The 22,894-nt window shown below is 39.0% G+C and overlaps 1 protein-coding gene across 1 annotated transcript in view; it reads left to right on the top strand.

Moving 5' to 3' along the window:
- Nucleotides 1-22,894, top strand: part of LOC142378247 (noelin-2-like) — a 48,871-nt gene that overhangs the window by 17,076 nt on the left and 8,901 nt on the right. The window contains exons 3-5 of the mRNA XM_075462535.1: nt 803-958; nt 10,408-10,627; nt 12,949-13,055. Coding sequence (XP_075318650.1) covers nt 803-958; nt 10,408-10,627; nt 12,949-13,055 — 483 coding nt within the window. The remainder of the gene's footprint in view (nt 1-802; nt 959-10,407; nt 10,628-12,948; nt 13,056-22,894) is intronic.

Raw genomic sequence — 22,894 nt, 5'->3', positions numbered from 1 at the left:
AATATGCTTTAAAAAAAATGTTTTAATTAAAAATCGATACTCGCGGCTGAAAAATGTATACTTTACCGGGAAACGAAATATCGATATATATCGCAGTATCGATAAAATTGCTCAGCCCTAATCTTGGAATTAATACTCTTTATGGTTTCATACTCTATATGTGCTCTAAACCCTTCTTTGGTCATTTACACAAATTCTAAATTAATTGGTTTCATATGTACTCCGATTACTGGAGATGGTTTATGGGAATGCATGTGGAATATGTATGAGGGGAGATTAAAGGAAATAATCGGGTTTAGGAATACATTTAATTTTTTAGAACACCGAAAGATCAATGGTCAGCATATAAAGTCATTTTACACACTTAGTTTGATAGATCTGAGCACATCATATTCATCCGCAGTGCCAGTGTGGCTCTCTGTGCCAATGTCAGGCTGTTAGTCCACCGCTTTAATTAAGTCTGAGATAAGTCAGGAACTGCTGAATTGATTTCCATGAAATTTCTTTTCAGGCATTTTTTTAAGTTGCCAGAAGATTAACCACAGGACTTCGGGCATTGTAAGTCTCATGCAAAACCTCCTGAGCAGATAAGAAAAATAAATGATTTGCTCATGAGCTATCCATTGTAAATTCAGTGAGCTACCTATTGAAGTGCTACATCATATCGGCCATGTTTGATGTACCTGTGTGCAAACTATAAATGTTTTCGTGCCCACCATACGACTGCAATTCAAGCAACGGTGAACACGGGCAATCATCATGCATATTAACCGTGTGTGTGTGCATGTTTCTGTGTGTTCAGGTTCAGAATGTGAGTCAGTCCATGGGGGTGGTAGACCTGCGGACATCCAGAGACCTGCAGTACGTTCGAGACTCCGAACCCCTTCTGAGAGGGGTGGACGGACGTCTCCACACTTATGTGGCAAATCCCCGCGCTCTGACAGCGAAAGGCCTCCAGGTGCACACACACACAAACACACGCTCAAAGAGTGCGTTCAGGCAAATACACAAAGAGATGCGGCTGCTTCAGGGAACACGTAACCTTCGGTGTGAAAACATTGATTTCACGCTTGCCAAGCTTAAGTTTCCTGCCTGCTGTCAGACATGCGTGCATCATTCATAAAGGAGACAAAAAAATCTCTTGAAGCTGTCAATTTCCCTTGCTTTATGTTCACTGTGTAAAAGTGTCACAGAGCATTGTTCTGAAGGTGTCTGTAAAACTGCAGCATCACTGCACATATACAAGGCCTCAAGCAGTTTGAACAAAAACCTGTCCGAGGAGACTATGAAACATTAATATTAATGATGAGACTTCCATTTATAACATGCAGTTTTTTCACTTTGGTTGTTCAAATTTTGAATGTATTGCAAAGAAGATAATATTATATACTTCCTGGCAGAGATGGGACCAAGTCACACATGTGCAAGTCTCAAGTAAGTCTCAAGTCTTAGCTTTCAAGTCTCAAGTAAGTCCCAAATAATTCAAGTCAAGTCAAAGTCAAGTCACCTTATTATTGCAATTTTACCTGCAGAATCTGATCTTAATAAAGTGAAAAGACAAAGATATAAGTAACTGTCAGTAAACATCATTGGCCAATGTGTCCAACCTGTCCACCCCGTATCATATCAAGCTAACGTTAGCTAACTACCGACTAGGCTAACAGGATAATATTAGCTAATTTGACAAGTACTTACTGGTCAGAATGGATCTTTAAATGACGAACAAAGTTCGAAGTTATAGTAGATGCTTAACACTCAAGTCATTCAAGTCATCGTGTCTCAAGTCAAGTCAAGTGCCGAGTCTTTAACTTCCAAGTCCGAGTCGAGTCTCAAGTCTTTTATTTTTTGTCAAGTCACGTCATCAAAACAGCGACTCGAGTCGACTTGAGTCCAAGTCACAGTGACTTGAGTCCCCATCTCTGCTTCCTGGATAAACAAGCATTTTTAGTGACAGAAATCTAAATGTGTGACTCTTCCTAAATGAGGAGAATTATTATAGGACAATGAGAGGCTGTGGATCTTAAAACTGAATGATGTAAACAGTGAAATCAGCTGAGAAACAACTGCTTTGGTGTCTGCAGTTGTGAGTTTAGGTCTCTCGGAGACACTGAACTAAAAGGCAGCAAAGCCTTGTAAACAGTTTAAACCTGCATGTTACATTATCTGCAAGTGCTGGTGGGAATTTACATGTTGCTGCAAAAGTGAAAAATGGACTGTTTGAAGTTATTTTGGGCACGCGTAATTACTGTTTCAATAACATCTATTTAAATACAAGTTAGTCTGCCAGAAGGGATATCTTTAGGACTCTATGATCATTTCTCAAATGTCATATTGCATTACATGCTCGAGACCGGATTGAGAAGCAACCATACGACTTCTTGTCACGTCCATGGGGTTTTCCCCATGTTTTCAGTTCTTAGTTTTGTGTTTACCCACAATGCATTTCGCTCCTGCCCGAGCTGAAATCAGCCGGCCTGAAGCTGATTTCGCTTAAGCTCTAAACTCTGTAAACTTTAGCAACATTTGAAACATTTTCAGAAGAGAAAGTAGTCGTTTAGATCCCCAACGTGTTGAAAATCTGACAAAATACCGGCTGTTTACAATTTTGTTCCCACGAATTCGGCGCTACTAAAGCTAGCCGCAGTGAGCAACGCACTTCCGGTTATTTTCACAAAATAAAATACCCGTTGCCTTTTATCATAGGGAAAGCCATTACCATACAATTGGTGCTTTTGTTTTGAAAACAGGAAGTGAACCTACCCTCGTTGTAGCTAGCTTGAAACTGCCGTTTTGACAGGAAATGACAATCGGCGACGTCACGTTACGTTGCATCTTGGGTAGTTTGAGTATGAGTAGTAACCTCATGATGCATACCCAACATTTCGGAGAATCTAGTATGCGTCCGGGAACTTAAAAAAAGTTAAAGTTAGTAGGAGTAGTGGGAGTAGTAGGAGAAGTAGGCGGTTTCGAACACAGCCCAGGTCTTGTATTTAGTTTTGCCATTGTCTTCCCCACAGTTTCTGTTTGCTCATCCACCTTCATTCACTTCATCTGTAGTTTTCTCCTCAGCTGCACTCACTCACCAATCACCCTCCTCAGTATTTAGTTTCCAGGTTTCCCCATGCTAAACTAAGCTAAGCTAAGCTAAGTAAAGTAGTTTCATGTTATACCAAGTCATGTTCTTTGTTTTGTTTTGCCTTAGCCATGTTTTGTTTTTTCCACAGTCTAGTTCTTGTCATCCGGCTCAGCCGTGCTTTGTTTTGATCTTTGTTTTTTGAATTAATAAAACAGCTTTGCTTTTTGAAAAGTCTGCATCCGTGTCCTTCCACGCCTCGCACCCACCCATTGGGACACACCTCTTGAATCTTTATACAAGATAACTTAAAAATTTCTGAACAAAAAAGAATAAATGCAACATCATTGTTTCAGAGTATTGGAAAAATATGACCACCTGAGTTTGAAGCACTTTAGAATATTTTCAAATTTATGTGAGGTTTATAGGTTATAAAGATCTCCTCTGTTGCATAGTTTTGTGTATATTAGCTCAGCATCCTCTATCAGATCCACTATCTATATGACATAGCACCATACAGTTGTGCATCACTGTTTATAAAATCAGAATTCTCTATAGCAGCCACTAATTAACGGAATAGCTTACCTGTTGCCTTGAGTGGTTGTAGCTCTATAAGCATGTTGTTATCATTATTGGGGCAGCAGCATCAGAGCCGGTGACTCAAGAAGCTGAACAAACTGATAAAGAAGGTCGGCTCTGCGTCAGAGACTTCTTCAGCTCCGCTGCCACAAAGAAAGGCAGGAAATCATTCCTGCCAGCAGCAATAAACACACACACGATGACTACTTATGATGATGGGGGAAAAAAACATGCTGAACCATTCTAATTTTCCTTTGTGATTGGGTATTTTTTCCATTTCTTTTCATTTTTAAAGCCAAGTTAAAAGGTTTGCTGAAGAATGCTCAGCTCTGCTCCCTCTGACATGTTGTCCTCATGGCTTGGTTTATTCAACAAGCATTCATCTCAAATATTTGTATTCATGTAGCATTTGCGTGTGTGTCTGTGTGTATTTTTTCTACGGATGTGAATCAGCTTCCATCAATAATCTTGTAAAACTGAAACATCATCCAGAAGAAACGTCACCTGGATAGGAGCATATGCTCTAAAACATGTATGAACTTTTCAGCACCGATGCAGACTTTTAAACACTGATAGCAAGTCTCTCTCCTCTATAGTCCCCACGACGCAGCATCCATGGTTTCCAATAAAAATGTCAAATTAAGATTATTCTGAACATAGAGCATTTTCTTACGCTGCCCGAATCCATCTTATATGAGTTTTGGCTCAGAAAAACAGCAGTGTTCTGAATCATGTTTGCAAATGGCTGCATAAACAGAACTTTGACCTGAATTTGTGGATAGCATAGCGGACTGTGTTCACTTATGGTGATTTCTGGAAGTATTCCTGAGCCCATGCGGTGGTCTCCATGACAGAATAATGTCGGCTTTTGATGTAGTATTGTCTGAGGAGCCAGAGGATCGTGGGTTTCTGATATAGATTTTCAGCATAATCCCATAAGCACACAGAGATGTCTCCAGCTTCTCTGAATCTTTTGATGATATTATGTACTGTAGATTATGGAATATTTAAAGTCCTCACCATTTAAAATTGCTCCATAATTTTTAGATCGTTTTGTTGCAGATGACCCTCTGGTCATCTTTACTTCTGAGTTTCATTATACTCAATCATGTTACCGCCCTCCTGCCAGTTAACCTTATTAATTACATGTTCCATCAACTTTTTCTTTTTCGGACGACTTACTTTTCCAGCCATTGGAGCCTTCAAATTGTAGATTTGCAAAAATGCTTCATGAAACAGTAAAATCACTCACTTTCACTTCCTCACATTCAACATTCCACATTTCACACTGGATTCCCACTGTTTGTAAATTGACAGGGAGCAGGCTAATTTGCACGTTCACACATCTGTGCATATCTAATGAGGCAAAAGTGTAGAGTTGCCCCTAAAAGAAAGAAGATGTGGTAGAAAAGTGACTTTTGCCTACAATTATGTGTGAGTGATGGATTTCCAAGTATGAGAGAAAAAAAAATGTGAAAAGTACATTTCAGAATACTACAAAGTAGGGCTGGGCAACGATTAAAATGTTTAATCTAATTAATCACATGATTTCCCTGATTAATCACGATTAATCGCATTTTTACGCAAAATCCAAAAGTAAAATAAAAAGTAGTGTATAGCTTTTAGCATTTAGTTTTATTTTAAATGTGCTGCCATATGAATGAAAGTGCCATAACATTTGTTGTGCAAACACACTTTTAACATCAGCATCTTTCTGTAGTTTTTATGTAGAAGCCTCGCTCCACTGTCTGTTTCCTTGAATGACTTGCTGCTATCAGTTGTGTGTTTTGCCTTTAAGTGATATTTTGGACTGGAACTACTACGCTGAGAAGACAATTCAACTTGGCAGAGTTTACAGATGACTTTGGTTCTGTCGACTCCGCCGTCTGGAAGAACTTTAAAATGAAAATGGCCGAGTAAAAGTTCCGCACCCTTCTCCATGTTTGGTGGATCCGCCGATTACTTTCTTTTCCTGTTCCACAGCAGACAGCAGCAGACTTTTACAAAATAAAAGCCTGTGAGCAACAGACTTTTACAAAATAAAAGCCTGTGAGCAACAGACTTTTACAGAATAAAAGCCTGTTTTACAATAATAAAATAAATAATAAAACCTGCGTTAATGCGCGATAAAGTATTTGTCGGTGTTAAATAATTAACAAGTTAACGCGATAATAACGAGTTAACTCGCCCAGCCCTACTACAAAGTCATAAGTGTTCAGCCCACAAGTTCACTGCTCCAGCTCTGAACTGGCTTCACCGTTTGGCCGTTCATCCTTTCCTCAGTCGAGATCAAACACGAAAGAAAACAGTCAATTATACTCCAGTTCTAACAAAATTTGGAAACACATTACCGCGTGCCTTCCTCTGTCCTTACAGTGAGTAAAGACTGCACCTAACAGCTTTATTTTGGAGAAAAAAAAGAACAAACGAAAAACATAACAAAACTGGAGGCTTGGGAAAGGACCATCATGACTGTTTTCCATTAAGTGTAACTGCCCAACTCACTGGCTCCTGGCAATAATGACATCTTCTCAGTACAGAGAAGAAGCTTCTTCTCAAAGCAGTGAAAAACTCGAATACTATAAATATTAAAACAGCAAACATCTTTAGAATTTGAATTTTGTTGAAAGGATAGTCCCTTGAGATGGGTCCTTCTTTTTTTCCAAGAGGGTAATAAAACACACTTATAAAACACAAATAATATTAAAAGAATACACAAAGACACAGAGCTGGAACACCCATTAAAAACAGAGAGAAGACCAAATGCATACATTTGTTTGATTAAAAAGCACTAAATCAACTTATTGCCTGAGAACTACATTCATTTAGAGCTTTTGTAAAAAGCACACAATAAAATGAAAACATTTTAGAATAAACTGAACCCACAGAGAAGGCCAATAAGTGTTTCAAATATCAAACACTCATGTTTTACACGGACACATTAAAACAAATCCACAAAGAGAATTAAAAACAACATTCAGAGGTCAAAGATGAGTGCCGGAGAGGTCTTCAAAGACAAAATTGTCTTTTATCTACTATGGGTAATAAAAGACACCCAAAAAGAAAGAGAGATTCTTCTCTCTTAAACTTGAAAGGTAAAAGAATCAAAGAAGTTGAGAAGCGAGCTCAGACAACTGGAAGGACTTTCGATATTTGAAAGAGTCGACTTTCTTAAGCGGACATTCATCATCATCAAAATAAGTGTACAAATCAGGAGACGGATGTAAACTATCTAACATATCAAATAATGTGGGACAGCTTCTTATTCAAATCATGAAACTATTTTTGGACCGAGCTAAAATCCGACTATAAGGAGCTCTGGATTTGTAATATATCCCAACTGGAAGTGTAAATAACAGCATCACCAGCACAGAGATTTGGATAAAAGAAGGGGGTCGAAGAGTGGGAAAACCCATTTTAACAAGCAGGAAAAATCAGACTGGCAACCCTGGGATACAACTCGATTAAATATCTAAACATTATCAAACCCACATGAACTCAATATGTATTTTACAGCAAAATTTAAAAAAAAAAGCACCTGGACAGAGGCTCTACAAAACAGCCTTAAAGCAAGTCTCCATGACGACCTACATTATGGGGGGCTTTTTTTTTTGTTTGTTTGTTTGTTTCCAAAATGGAGGCAAGCCCCATATTCTGACTGCATGAACATATTTGTGACCCCATTAAAAGAGTAATATACACACACACGGAGAGTCTAACTCCTACTCTCTCAAACAGATCACATTGCTGCCTTCCATTAAATCCATTCTGCCTTTCATCTCTTGCCGAGCATCTTCTTAACAACTAGGGGGTCTGTTTTTATATAGTTACTTTATGCAGTGTGAGTGCGTTGCTCCTCGGGGGCTTTCACAGTCATAAGCTTTTGCCTTTGCACCAAGAGGCAGAACTCTTGAATATTTATGTGCAAGTACAGTAAGTTTATCAATATCTAAACAGTGTTTCCATCCCATGGAGGAAGAAAATGGGGGGGGGGGGGATGAAGAGCTGGAGGTCAATTAGAGAGATAAACGGAAGGAGGTAAAAAATAGAAACGGAGAGCAATGGGTGTCTTATTGCATGGAAATGTTACCTTTGGGAGGGAGGGATGAAGTCATCACACAAATAAAAATAGACAGAAAAATTAAAATGAAGGAGGAGACATGGCAGAAATGGGATTAGAAAAGAAATGTGTTCACTATCTAATAAACGATACCATTAACGGCATTTTATATGGGTTGATTTAAAGCATTATTTCATAAACCTGTTATTGCATGCAGTTGCTGCACTGGAAAAAATCAAAGTCTTACCAAGTATATTTGTCTCATTTCTAGTCAAAATATCTCATTACACTTAATATAAGACACAACTGCCTAACAAGCACCATTTCAGCCAGATATAGGGACTTGTTTGAAGACAATACATCTGGAATATCTTGTTAAATGAAAAAGTCTTGAAAACAAATTGTTTTGAGTCACATTTCATATGAAACAAGCTTTTTTTTTTTTACATTTGAAGAGGTTTTTAAGCTAATTTCAAGATCACTTTAATCTCAAAAGTCCTAAATATCACATTTTATTTCAAGAAATCTGGACAAGCAGATTTGCACTAGTTCCATTGGCAGATTTATTTTGCTTATTTCAAGCAAAAACGTCTTTTATTTGTTGTTTTTTTACTTATTTTTGGATGGGCATTTTTTCCAGTGTGCTGTTAATCAGGCCAGATAAAGTGGACAAATTTCACTTTGATTGCTTGTATTTTTCACTCTGTACTCTTATGACATGAAAAATGGGTGAAGTGGTCGTTGAAAATGGTATAAAGTCATTTTGGAAAACCATTCAGTCACAATTTTTATGACAGCAGGGCTGGATTAGAGACATGAAGAGTCTGCTTGATTGCCAAGCCTCTTTCTTGGATACGCTGGTGTGTGTGTGTGTGTGTGTGTGTGTGTGTGTGATGGGGGGGTGGTGATGACGTTTTTGTCTTCACTTTGACACTCCTTTTAATCCTTCTTTTCTTTATGAAAACTGTCATGGAAGGATTTGATGGTGGAGATGCATCTAAGTCTTGAGCCTGACGAGAGATAAATCTTCTTAGTTTTTCACATTTACATTTCATGTGCATATTGATCTTCATTAAGCTGATTGGAAAAAAAAGAGAAGAAGAAAAAGTCTCCTTTCCGTGCTTGGCTCCAGATAAGCTCCAGTGTGAGTTTGTAAAAGAATAAATCATACATCCACTTTCTGTTCTCTATCTGGGTCAGAGCAGCAGCAAACTGCCGACCAACCCAGACTTACATCTGACATCACCTCCTGTGGGATTGTGAACTGTTCCCCGACCAGATGGGATGTGTAGTCCCTCTAGCATGTTCCGAGGGTGCTTTCCATTTGGTAAATGTGGTTTTTCACCACCCTCGCTCGCATCTCTTCTTGTCTTAGCTCATCCCAAAGGAGAGCTAAGAGGTGTGGGGATGGAGGCAGCAATTAATCGTGACTCACAGCATCTAAGCTGCCAAGTGTGTTGAAAACAAACATGTCTTCGGCCAAAAACATGGAAAGAGCGTGGGCTGCATAACCAAGGCCCAGAGAGTATAAAAAGAGTTAACTAGCCCACATTGACCCTCTCAGTTTTTTAGTTTCTTGTTTTGTCAGTGTGGAAATGTCCCTTTTGTTTAATGTCTGAGTTCACTCAACACCAAACACCAGAGTCAGAAAATATATATCGATATCAGGGCGGAAGACGTTTGTTCTTCACCAAGTGCTCTGCAATTAAAATGAAAAAGAAGGAGCAATTAAACGGTTCATAGAGACAAAAATCTTTGAACTGTTCCAATGTTGTGACATAAAAAGCAAAAACTGAAAAAAAACTGCTGCAATTAAAACCCAAAGTGGGCAATTCCTAGATCGAAAGGGACAGTATTTATATTTGATGTGACAGAAGGTTATGCAACCAAAGGTAAACGCAGAAAAATGAACCGCCTTGGCAGAGCTATCACACTGGAAAAAATCAAAGTCTTACCAAGTATATTTGTCTCATTTCTCTTCAAAATATCTCATTACACTTAATATAAGACACAACTGCCTAATAAGCACCATTTCAGCCAGATATAGGGACTTGTTTGAAGACAATACATCTGGAATATCTTGTTAATTGAAAAAGTCTTGAAAACAAATTGTTTTGAGTCACATATCATATGAAACAAGCTTTTTTTTACATTTGAAGAGGTTTTTAAGCTAATTTCAAGATCACTTTTATCTCAAAAGTCCCAAATATCACATCTTATTTCAAGAAATCTGGACAAGCCGATTTTCACTAGTTCCATTGGCAGATTTTTTTGCTTATTTCAAGCAAAAACGTCTTTTATTTCACGAATATTTGTTTAAATGTGTGAAGCTGTGGATATCTTTCAATTTAGCAGGTTGTTTATACTTACAGTATTGGAATCATGCAATAAAATGTATGATCTCAAAAGCCATCCTCTCTCCTGACTTGACCAGTTCCCGGTTTACAGGGTGCAGTATGGAGGAGCGAGGATGGCAGGAAACATAATTAGCTGAATGAGAAAAGCTTTGAGTCCGCTCTGGGCTTTCCTCCCAGCGAACAAACTGGGATGATTGTCACTCTCAGAGGCCGTCTTGACCAGATGCATGAATTGCTCCAAATGAAAAGTGAAGGAGAAATACTGCAGACAGTCCCTCAGATTTAATGATGCCTCTTCTCTATCCTGTCCTACCTCCTTATCTTTTATTCGCCCGCAGGAGTTAAAGGGCCAGATGTCTCATCTTCGGCCCCTCTTGTCAGTGATGGACCAGTACAGACTGGACCTGCAGACGCTGGCCACCTTACGAATGGAGCTGCTCAACCTGTCGATCATCCTCACAGCCATTCAAGAGGAGATTGGAGCGTATGACTACGAGGAGCTTCAACAAAGGGTGTTACTGCTGGAGACCAGGCTGCACAGCTGCATGAACAAACTGGGTATGCGCTGGAAGGACAGCGGTTAAACACATAAAATGCCTGGGATTTCAAGTGTGTTTCCAAAGATATAGATTTCCGATAGTTTTTTCTTTTTTAAACATATTTTTATTATGATTTTTCATTGATTTAAACATTGACATTTAAACATGAACATTATCAAAAATCAAAATCAAATCAAATTTATTTATATAGCACATTTCATGTACAAACAGTTCAAAGTGCTTCAGATAAAATAAAAGCATTGCAGCAGGGAGTGCAAGAAGCATTAAAAATACATAAAAGAATATAAAGAGAAACAAATAAAATCATTTAAATGAATTTAAAAACAAGCAACAGTCCAGATAAGTTAAAAGATATTTCATGCATAGACACATGAGAACAGAACCTGAATTTAAAAATGTCTCCATTTGGTGAAAGTTGAATCTCCACTGGCAGTTTGTTCCACTTGTTTGCAGCATAACAGTATATATAACAGTATATATAACAATATATCCCCATCTGGCAATAATAATAATAATAATAATAATAATAATAATAATAATAAATAAATTAGAATAAAAATAAATAAACAGATAAACATAGAATAAAACAAACAAAATTATACTAATGTAGATAAATAATAATTAATAAAACAAAATTACATTCCAATAGGGTCACAGCAGCGCACAAATTGCAGAACTTGTACAGTTTAATCACAATTCAAGGTTGTGAGTTTCCAGAAAGTCCATATAAGGTCTCCATAAGTGAGCAAAATTCTTTTTCTTTTTTACAATATATGTTAGTCTCTCCAAAGCGAGACAGGACATCAGTTCTTTTCCATACTTTTCCACAATAATGCAATTATCCTCCGGGCTTGTAAGAGTCCAAAGTCAATGAGCAGTGACTGCTGCTGAGACACAACAAAGTTCTCTGAGTATATTCCCAGTATGGGAACTTCCCTTCCAACTATGAGGCCGATATTTCCAATAGTTAACTTAGTTATTACATGTAAGATAGCTGTTCCAACTCTTGTTGTGTTTGGAGGAGAAAATAAATCCCACTCTTCCAAAAACTGCCATTTCTAACAGTAAAGCTGCAGACTGATTCATGGCAACAACGTCTGAATAGTGTGGAGTCGGCAAAAAAAAGTAAAAGGGAAATTATACTGAGTGGACGGCTCTGAAGTAGTGAAGTGTAATTTTGAGAGCCAGAACTTTGCTGATGTGAGGCAGCAGCATTAATCACTGCGCCCCCTTGCCACTGAAACATAACCTCATCATTTTGTGACTACACAAGGATTGTGACAGCAACACGTAATTTTGAAAAGATGCAATTAAGGATCTTATTAAGAGCAATATTAAATAAATAGTTTGACTTTTGGAGAATTATGTCCAGTTCATGCCTGTATCGGCGATATAAAACTACAGCTGACAGCCTTTAGCCGCTTCTCCCTTTGTCCAACTCCGTCCAAAGTTTGTCTCTTCCTTCCTCTTTGTGCTAATATTGAGGCTGCTGGCAGCAGCCTTATATTCACTGCTAGAGAAATAAGTTGTATTGAATATTTGATCTGACTCTTTGGCTGACAGTAAATAAACTGTCAAACAACTACTTAAGGAGCAGAAGGCAGCCCTCTGCAGCAGAACTGGTGAGGTCATACTGTATGTGAGGATAAAAAGCAAAGTAGTGGGATTTCTGTATTTTTCAAAGAAAAGTGAAAAGGTAGGACAAAATAGACATATGAATAGAAATCATCCAAATATGCTATATTTTTTAATTAATTTTTTTTATTTTTATATGTGGACATGTCGACCTTGCAGTGGAAATCTTTCTTTATTGCAATCCATTATAACTGATGTGGATCCAAACAGAAGGGAAGCTTTTCAGAATTCTTTTCAAACCTGCACAGTGTCTTTTCTACTCAGAGTTTGGCATCGTCTTAAGGTCACAGTTTCATTTAGCTGACTAAACACAGCTGTAAAGTTAGGCAGCTAAAACACTTTGTCAAAGTTTTCCTGGATGCGACAGATGCATTTCAAAAAGCCTTTGAGTTTGGGCATGCTTTAGAAATGCTTTAGACGTGCTTTAGACATGCTTTTCTGATACACTGTCCTTTAACTTCCGCTGTGTTCTCCTCTGGATTTGAAATCTGTGACAACTATTTGATGAAATGCTGCTGCTGTAAACTGAAATGTCAGGTGGCGGGAGGTGGTGGCTCATAAATGAGTCAGCCAAATGTCCTTAAAAGCAAACATTATTCACTCCAACACTTGAACTTAATCTTCTTTACCTTCTCCTTCTTCTTGGTGAATGTATGAACTCCACTTTCTTGGGATCCGTTGCAGGTTGTGGGCGTCTGACTGCAGTTAGCAACCCGATCACTGTAAGAGCCTCGGGGTCCCGCTTTGGCTCCTGGATGACCGACGCCATGATTCCCAGCTCCGACAGCAGGGTAGGTTGTGCTATCCTCTCCCCTAATGTGGTATTTCGTCTGTCATATACCCTTATCAAAAGATTTGTCTTATTAATGCTTCACTAGGAGGAAAACTTAGTCATATTCAAATGGTCTATTAAGACCTATTACCACTGTATCAACCTTAATATTTCCTCTCAGATCAAAGTCTTTTAAAGATCTGTTATCATTCATTATATCAACCGTTCTGTTATTAGCTATATTTTTAAATGCTTCCTCTTAGAGGAAAGTTTATCCATGTTTGTTAGCTTTTGTTAGTTTACTCAAATTACCTGTTATAGTTATACCAATCCTACTATTAGCTAAATTTACTTTTGCTCTGTTATAGTTATACCAATCCTACTATTAGCTAAAATTCTGTATTTCTGTGTTAGATTTTTTGATGTTTTTATTTCTGTATTTCTGTGTTTCTGTGTTGTAAAGCACTTTGGATCGCCTTGTTGCTGAAAAGTGCGATATAAATAAATTTCACTTCACACTTCACTTCACTACACCCAGTTTTGGGAGGACCAGTTAAGTTCTAGACCACGTGAGGGAGACTTTGAGCCCCAATCTCAATTCCTCCCTTCGACATTATCCCTGTTTTTTTTTATTCTTGTGGGTAGGGTAGGTGCCCATTTTCTTTTTGAGATGAAGAAGTGAAGGCCGTCTATCAATCCAAATGGTTCCAAGTGCCCCAACTGAAGGACCACCTCTTCTTGATTCCTGAAAGAAAAGAGGCATTTCATCCATGCAAACCAGAGGGATAGGATCCATTGTTGGGGTTAGGGGGGAGGAATTAGGATCCAGGCTCGGTTTCATGGTTCATCTTAGATTTAGATTTAGATTGGAGGTTGGAGTTCTGCATATTGTGATGGAATGAATAAAGGAAACTATTGAAACAGTGCAATATGACTACATAATATGGTAATATGACAGGTACAATAAATGCAAAAAAAAAGCGATAGTAATAAAAGAGAAATAAATAGCGATTCTTACATTTACTTAATTTCCTTTATGATATACATGTTTGCATTCCAGACCTGCAACAACCTGAATGTGGCCATTTTTAGCACTATTAAAGGGAAAACATTTCAAACAGGCGATGCCAACATGTGATCTCAATCATAATTTGTTACAATAACTGTATTGATGACAATCTGAGGCCTTGAAAAACAAAAGATGTGCAGAGAATCTCCAGAATTTCAAAGTGTAAGCCTAAGTTAAAGCATCTAACTCGTGTTTGCACCTTTAGGCTTTTTCCCGTCACAGGGATTCTGCACTACATTAATAACTGTCGTTTATCAATGACTGATATAACCACACGGACAAGGGATTAGTGTGGGAAAGCTTTCTCAAGTTCTACAACACAGCGATAAGAAATGCCACTTCAAACTTTACTGTGCAAAAAAAGAAACGTTATTTTAATGTTGTCTGGTTGCAGCTTCCACTTCTCTGGGCTCAGTGACTCTGGAATGTAAAGAGGGGAAAAGGTATTGGACCGACCTGCGGGAAGATGAGTTTGCAGGATAAATGCATAATTTCTGAGTATCTTAAGTGTTGAGAAGGAATGGGAAACAATGTGAAGTGGTAAAAGCTTTGCTCTCATAACTGTGTTTGGAGGCCTGAAAAGCACAAATGGATGTACAAGTGTACTTGATTAAATTGAAGGGATAGTTCGCCTCTTTTGACATGAAGCTGTATGACATCCCATATCAGCAACATCATTTATGAACATCTTCTTACCCCCTGCTGCGTCCTGTGAGCAGAGTTCCAGCCTCGTTTTGGTGTTGATGAAGGTAGTCCGGCTAGTTGGCTGGGGTTTAAAAAATAAAGCGTTTTGCTTCTCAAAACAATATGCGTTCAAAAGAGTAATACATTTGCATCACAAAATGGTTCTCCAGGAAAAAGTCAGACCTCACAATCGCTTGGCACTATTTTCTCACCCTGCGTATCACTGCCTGCTGCCGACAGCCGCGCCTGTTACGGTGTTTGCTGCTCAGAAGCAGGGGACTGCTCGCTCTGCACTTTGGTCTGCACGGTCTGCACAGCAGGCAGTGATACGAAGGGAGAGAAAATTTAAGTTGATGAGAATTAACATTAAATATCATACTGTTTGCAATTGAATTATATAAGCTAAAAAAAAGAATAACTGAATTGATTATAATCTGATTAAATCCACTTCCAGTTGAATTCAATCCAATTGATTCCAGTGCAGTCCAATCCAGTTTGCTAACATTTATAAAAAGTTTACTGTCAGGTCAGGTTTAGGGTGCTGTAAAACTTTGGGAAATGAATGTCTTAGTCAGTGTCCTCTGATCTAAAAAAAAAACCCAGACTGGGTGTGTGAGTGTCGTGCCCATGGTTGCCAGGCTGCCGAGCTCTGCTATCTTTTTCATTATGTATCTTTTTCTGTCCGATTCTACCTTCTTTCTATCACGAGTCTTATATGCACTCTGTCTGCACTCGCTGTGAGCTTCACCCATTTCAAGTGTGTGTGCGCATACTCACACAAATGTACAGTCTGTTCAGGGAGCGCATATTAAGCTAGTTGTCAAGGCGACTGTCTCCCAGTTGCCAGGTGTGATTTATATCGCCATGGTGACCCTTGACTGTTCCCTATTAGAGAATCTCCTCAGTGATGAGAAGGAGCTATGCACAGCATCGGTATCCCAGTTATTGCCTCCCTTTTCCCAGTTATCGACGTGCCTGTTGTTGGGTCTTTTACAGTTTTGATTTCCATTTGCATCTTTTTTTTCCTGCTCTCTTTCCGTTATTGCTGTACACAAGATGTTCCCAAATCCGAGTGAGACATTCAGGAAAGCAGAGCATGTATAATCTACAACTATGCAACATATGCTCTCTGTGCATTTCTATTACATATAAAACATAGTGAAACTACAAAAAAACTATTGAGATCTCGGTTCTCTCCGACCTTTGAAGAGCTCTGTGGAGCTCACTCCAACACTTGTTTACCTTTAGTGCTAAAGTGTGTATATTTGAGGGCTTAAAGACCTCTTTTAGTAAACATGAGCTGATTTTTCAGGGTCATTTCGAGGTTGTTACTTTAAATTGCTTTAAGCAATTTACAGTGACTCCTGTAATCGCTCACAAACCATTTGTCCTGTACTCAATCACTGATAAAAGGCTGTAAAATGTTGATTTATTTATTTATTTTTCCCGCACCACATGTGCAGCCATGTACTTGGTCAACATTTGACTTGAAGGAGAGCTGGATACGACATATTTCCATGTTGTTTTGGCTAATAAAACATTTTTTAGTCGTTAGGAAAGCTGTACAAGTGTGAATCCACAAAAAGGGAAACGAAGATTCATGACAGAGTAAAAATCAAGCGTATTTTGCAGGTGGAAGTTTTACGTGAACAGATTTATAGATGTAATGATAACGTTATAATGATGGACAATTGGAAAAGTTCTGAATGGCAAGTGAGAGGGAAAAATAGGATTCAGACATTTGATTGTCTGTACAATCAAGGTTATATTATTTTTATTTTTTCATCATTCTATCTTTGAATTTCTCTCTGGCTTTGGCTGTATGGGGCCCCTTAGACGCCAAAAAGGGAAAGAAATACATATTTTATTATAGTTAAAACTACAGTGTCATCACAAGTGAGTCATCCTTCAGGGTTTTATCAGAACATAATAACCAACTGCTTATGGCTGTCACTTTGTATTTCCACGCTCAGGACACACTAACATATTGGAAGTACATATTAGGCATATCTGTGAAGCTCTGTCTGCTAAACTGAAGCACCTTATTTTGAGATTATATAGGTTTTGTTGCCTAGTGCAGCTCTGGAATAAACAGTAATTCTCTTTAGTTGAATTTTCCTTTTGAGAAAACTTCAGTAAATAATTTTGCATTATTTTAATTATAGTTCTTTGAAAGGAAGAAAGTGACACAGCCAAACTCTAATCAAAATCTACCAGCTGAATCAGATGAGAAATTTGTATTCAGTGCAAATTTAGACACAGATGTGTTCTTTGTTCTTTGTTGTACTCTCATGTAGAATATGTTGGTTAAGTTAGATGCAGGGGTTATAACAAAGAGTCCTACAGGGATCAAAAGGAGGCAGTCCACAACTATATAAAAAGTAGGGCTGAGCGAGTTAACTCGTTATTATTGCGTTAACTTGTTAATTATTTAACGCCGATAAATATTTTATAGCGCATTAATGCAGGTTTTATTTTTTATTTTATTATTGTAAAAGTCTGTTGCTCAGAGGCTTTTATTTTGTAAAAGTCTGTTGCTGTCTGCTGTGGAACAGGAATAGAAAGTAATTGGTGGATCCACCAAACATGGAGAAGGGTACGGAACTTTTACTCGGCCATTTTCATTTTAAATGAATACTATGTAACTTCTCAAAAAGCCCATTATGGAGCTCCCCCTACAGGCTTGGAGGTAATGTACAGTTACACTGTCGTAAATCTCTTTCTCTTCCTTGCTTCATCAGTCAACGTCTTCTTCTGTTTCTTCGGTGCCTCTGCCATGATGATCGTACTGACAATGTTGCGCTAGCTTAGCCTCATACCTGGGAGCGTGAGAGGGGTCTATTTGTTTTTGCGGTGGGTGTGCCAGAAAGCAAGTCGAAGTAGTTCCGCTCAGCTCCCGGGCCGGTCCAGCAAAGTTACATAGCGCAGTTTTTCCAACTCAGACCCCCGAAGGGCATAGGAGACAGGCCCATCGTAATATTAAAACTCATTCTAGCTGCACAATTTTTTTCAAACTGTTATTTTAAGGTAGAAATGTTACACAGCATTGCTTTAAAGTTCTTCCAGACGGCGGAGTCGACAGAACCAAAGCCAAATGTAAACTCTGCCGATATGCCGCCCACTGATTGGATGCGAGACTCCAGTTCTTCTCACAGATGTTTATTAACACCACATCAACACCGTAGAACTAAATGTTCGAGTAAACAAAGTAAAAGACAACATTAGTTGTTGTAATCATTAAAGAAATAGCATTCTTAGCATTGTCACTGGTACCAATAAATAATCAAAGTAATACTGGCCACTTTAGCTGCTTCTGAACCAACGGCAGAGTCATTCCCCAGAGGCAATCTGCAGGGTCAGAACTAGGATTCTTTAACTTCCACTTCTCCTCTGCATCACATTCACACCGTTACAGCAAACACCACGAAGCATGGAGGAATAAAATAAAGATAAACTAGAATTACACTCAGAGAGTGCAGACCTCCGCCAACCGCCAATCTACCTGTGGATAGCGAGCCATGTATGGACATACGTTCCTGATGTGGGCTACTTGTTCTTTGGCGCTGTCAGCAGAAGAGGCATTCCCTTCTCCCTATTCATTAATGAACAGCAGTGTTCGCCGTTATTAATTTTTATTATTATTATTATAATGTTTTGTCGGGAAGCAGTGTTCTGTCGGGAAGCAGTGTTCGCCGTTCTCATTACGCTATATGCAGTTATGCACACTGGCTTGCCATTGCAATCTTTTGTTGTGCTAATTACAGCAAATCCGCGCAATATGCATTCAATCCGTGCACTATGCATTCTGTCTGGCTTTGGCTCTGTTTGGCTTTGGCACCTTGAGGTCGCGCCACCTTGTGGCAGGTCGCAAGATTGCAGCACGAACAGACGAACATCCAGACAAAGCAACAGACAAACTCGGGCGATCACATAACCTCCTTGGCGGAGGTAACTAGCAGGTAACATCACCGCTACAGGTGTGTAGCTCACGGAACTAACCGGCGCTACTTCCTGTTTTACTTGTTTCAACATAAAAGCACGTATTTCAAAATACATTTAAAAAAAAAAAAACTCCTACATTTACAGCCAAGTTGAATTGTCTTCTCAGCGTAGTAGTTCCAGTCTAAAATATCACTTAAAGGCAAAACACACAACTGATAGCAGCAAGTCATTCAAGGAAACAGACAGTGGAGCGAGGCTTCTACATAAAAACTACAGAAAGATGCTGATGTTAAAAGTGTGTTTGCACAACAAATGTTATGGCACTTTCATTCATATGGCAGCACATTTAAAATAAAACTAAATGCTAAAATCTATACACTACCTTAACACAGTGTACAATTTAATAACCGTGTTATTGTGTGTATGTGAACCTGTACTGTATTTTCCTGTATATGTGTGTGGTTCTCTCATTCATAGTCTTTGTTTAGTACATTGGGTTTACATGTAATAAAATGTACTATATGAAAAAAATTGCCTGTTGTAAGCAGGCAGGCTGAACAGACAAATTCACCAAGCACAGCAGAGACAAGACTTCACAGATAATTCATAACTAATTAGACAAAAAGAAACAGGTGAGACCAATAAATTTCAGAATGACACAGAAAGCAAAGTGCAAAAAGAATCCACAGGAGCCACGATTACCTGAATAAGACAGGAACCAAAGTAAATGCTACCTCCAAAAAAACAATCAACAGAAAGAGGGGATCTCTAAAGACAGAGCAGAGTAGGAGCATAATAAAAGACTCAAGACGAGAAAAAACAAGATCAAATCAGATGCAGGAAGCAAATGACCTGAAATGAATAAAGGAACAAACCTGATAAAATACAGCTGTAAGTAAACTGTAATGCAGAGCAGGAAAATAATAAGGACAAGCTAAGACTATAACACTAAAACACAGGGAAACCGTAGACAAAATAACCCATAGGTCATGACAGAATACAATAGGTTGCAATAAAAAATTGTGTCTTGTAAAAAAAGATGGTGACTTTGACACCAAATCTTTGCTAAACATGTTACTTTATTATGAAACCTGTGAACTGAAGAGCAGACATCACATCAATTTTACCACAATAGTACAGTTTTTTTTTGTCTCTTTCTCTCTCATCAAACACAGATACAAATCCAGACTATGTTACCCAGCGCTTGCATGTAAATAATCCTTTCAACCTTTGATATTTTACAAGTTTTTGTGTTTTTAATATAAAAGCTACTATTTCACACACACACACTGTAAGTCAAAGTGAGCAAAGTCATTCTCAAAGACCCTTTGGTATCCTTGACTACCGTGTCTGCACTGGGTCCCAGTTTGACATTTATGAATTCTTCATTAGCTCTTTAGTGTGTGAATCTGTGCGCCTTTATGTGCACAAATTACACACTCACACAGGCACACACCTGCCGCCGTGTTGGAGAACATCTGCTGAGGTGCAGATATCCCCCGATCTGTCAAAACGTCTCTGCTGAAAGTATGAGACGAGGGACGAGGGCCGTCAGTGATAAGGTGTCAAGCAGGAATAAGAAAATGAAACAGAGGTGGACTTTAAGAGGAAAAGGGCTGATCAAAAGAACAGGAGGCTGGGGCAGAAAAGCAGGACTGGATGACAGGTGTAAGGAAGTCAAAGGTGAAAGAGATCAAAGAAGAGGTGAACATGAGGTCATGGCAGTGTTTCACAGATTTTTTTGTCTTAATTCATAAGTTCCTCTGAACATAATTTGATTCTTCAACAGGGAAAGTTGGAGAAATCGAAAAGCTCCGTTTCATGAGAGTGTTTCCCTAATGAGACAGTGGCTGTGTTCGAAACCGCCTACTTCTCCTACTTCTCCCACTACTCCTACTAACTTTAACTTTTTTTAAGTTCCCGGATGCATACTAGATTCTCCGAAATATTGGGTATGCATCATGAGGTTACTACTCATACTCAAACTACCCAAGATGCAACGTAACGTGACGTCGCCGATCGTCATTTCCTGTCAAAACGGCAGTTTCAAGCTAGCTACAACGAGGGTAGGTTCACTTCCTGTTTTCAAAACAAAAGCACCAATTGTATGGTAATGGCTTTCCCGATGATAAAAGGCAACGGGTATTTTATTTTGTGAAAATAACCGGAAGTGCGTTGCTCACTGCGGCTAGCTTTAGTAGCGCCGAATTCGTGTGAACATAATTGTAAATAGCCGGTATTTTGTCAGATTTTCAACACGTTGGGGATCTAAACGACTACTTTCTCGCCTGAAAATGTTGCTAAAGTTTACAGAGTTTAGAGCTTAAGCGAAATCAGCTTCAGGCCGGCAGATTTCGGCTCGGGCAGGAGCGAAATGCAGTGTGGGTAAACGCTCTGCACACCATCTGATCGATGAGTATGCCGTTTGCAAGTATGTAAGTATGTAGTAGGCAGTTTCGAACACAGCCAGTCTCTCTCAAAGCCAGTCTTCTTCTAATACTTTGTTTCCTGCAGCCCTGCCTACCGTGATCAATGTTACATATCAATTTAGCTTCAGAAAAATTGTTGTGGTAAATGATCTCGGTCACACTGATAAGATTAAGATAAGAATGCTCAATGCTGTTTTGGTCAGGCTGCCCCTTCAGGTATTAGTAAAAGAAAGCAACAAGGGAATTGCTTCATAGTAAAGCTCATTTTAAGGTTAAAATCTGATTGATGCAGACTGTCATAGCCGACACAAATGCTTACCACAAAGAACCCCAAACCATGCTTATTGCAACCACAGTAGAGTTATAGTACAATCCTTTTTTGTTGTAAAACTCTAACACTGCATCTGTAGGTTCCCTTAGATGAGCCAACAAAATGTTTTTCTTTTCTAATGGTGTCACATTGAATCGAGGAAAAGGTTGAATTAGATTCAGTTTGGTTCTAGAGAGCCTTTTCCTTTTCCCTGTGCCCTTTGATGTGATAAGCTGGATTTAAAGCTTCTGCATTAAATCTGTCGGCCCGACAAAGCCGTGTTCTCTACACCGTAGCCTGACATGTACCTACATTGCAACATGAATATGCATAACTGACAGCAACAACTGTAATTTGCCATCCTCTTTTTTATGCTGCTGTAAACTTAACAAACCAATGCTGTGTTTTACCAGCCAAATCTGCAGAAAATTACATGTTAAACTTCTAGAGACCAATAATTAAGTTTCAAAAGCACATTCTTCAGCCAAAGGAGTTTGGTTACTCTGGTTTGTCAGACCCAAATGCAGGAAACTCTCAAGAGTCCGGATAGTTTAAAGTGTTTATTTTCAAAGTGAGGAAAATTGTCTTTCATGGAGTGGATCTTTCCAGGAAGTGAATTCAGTCAGGGGCTGGCACCACAGCGGCTGCAGGAATAACTGGGACTGAAACAGATACACAGGTGAGTCTGGAGAAGGTTTTCTGAGCAGGATGAAGATGTCTGGAGACTTACAGTTTCTTAGATGCGGATCCACTTGGGGGGGCAGATAAACACTGAGGGGTTTCTGGAGGTTGAGGGTTTGAATCCAGAGGGGTGTTCCAGAGCACGGTGGAGAGCGGACAGGGTTCGATCGGGAGCAGTAAGGAGAGCAAGGCTGCCTGTAGTTAATCAGGTCCAGGTCTTGGGAGAGTCTTCAGGTTTGTGTACTGGATACAAAGGTCCGAGCTTGGTTTCAGGAAACTGGAAAACCTTGGAAGCAAAAAACACAACAAGTAAGTTTTCAAGGTATCTCGACAGGTTTGTGAAAAGGTATTTCACAGGCTTGAAGTACCACTTATGGCAACAATCAGGCGCCAAAGGACTGACAGCGATCTCCTTAAATGCTCCTCCTTGATGATGGTAAGTAGCTGCAGGTGTGCCTTGTCAGATGCCAGCTTCAGCCACCGTGCTCATGACTACCACCTGGTGGAAGGAAAAAGAACCACCACACTCCCAGAACCCCAACACCTTCCTCCTTCCTCCTTCCTCCCTATGAGGACTTTGTGGTTTCTTAAACAAATGACTTGAAAATGACGCCATAACGAGGCTGTAACTCGGCTCACAGGACAAGCAGGGGGTAAGAAAATGTTCAGAAATGATCTTGCTAGTATGGAATGTCATACAGCTTCATGTCAAAAGATGCGAACTATCCCTTTAATGGTATGAA

This window comes from Odontesthes bonariensis, chromosome 4, assembly GCF_027942865.1.
Source record: "Odontesthes bonariensis isolate fOdoBon6 chromosome 4, fOdoBon6.hap1, whole genome shotgun sequence".
Classification (NCBI taxonomy): Eukaryota; Metazoa; Chordata; class Actinopteri; order Atheriniformes; family Atherinopsidae; genus Odontesthes; species Odontesthes bonariensis.
The sequence above is the reverse complement of the archived record's forward strand: the minus strand, read 5'-3'. Positions and strand labels throughout refer to the sequence as shown.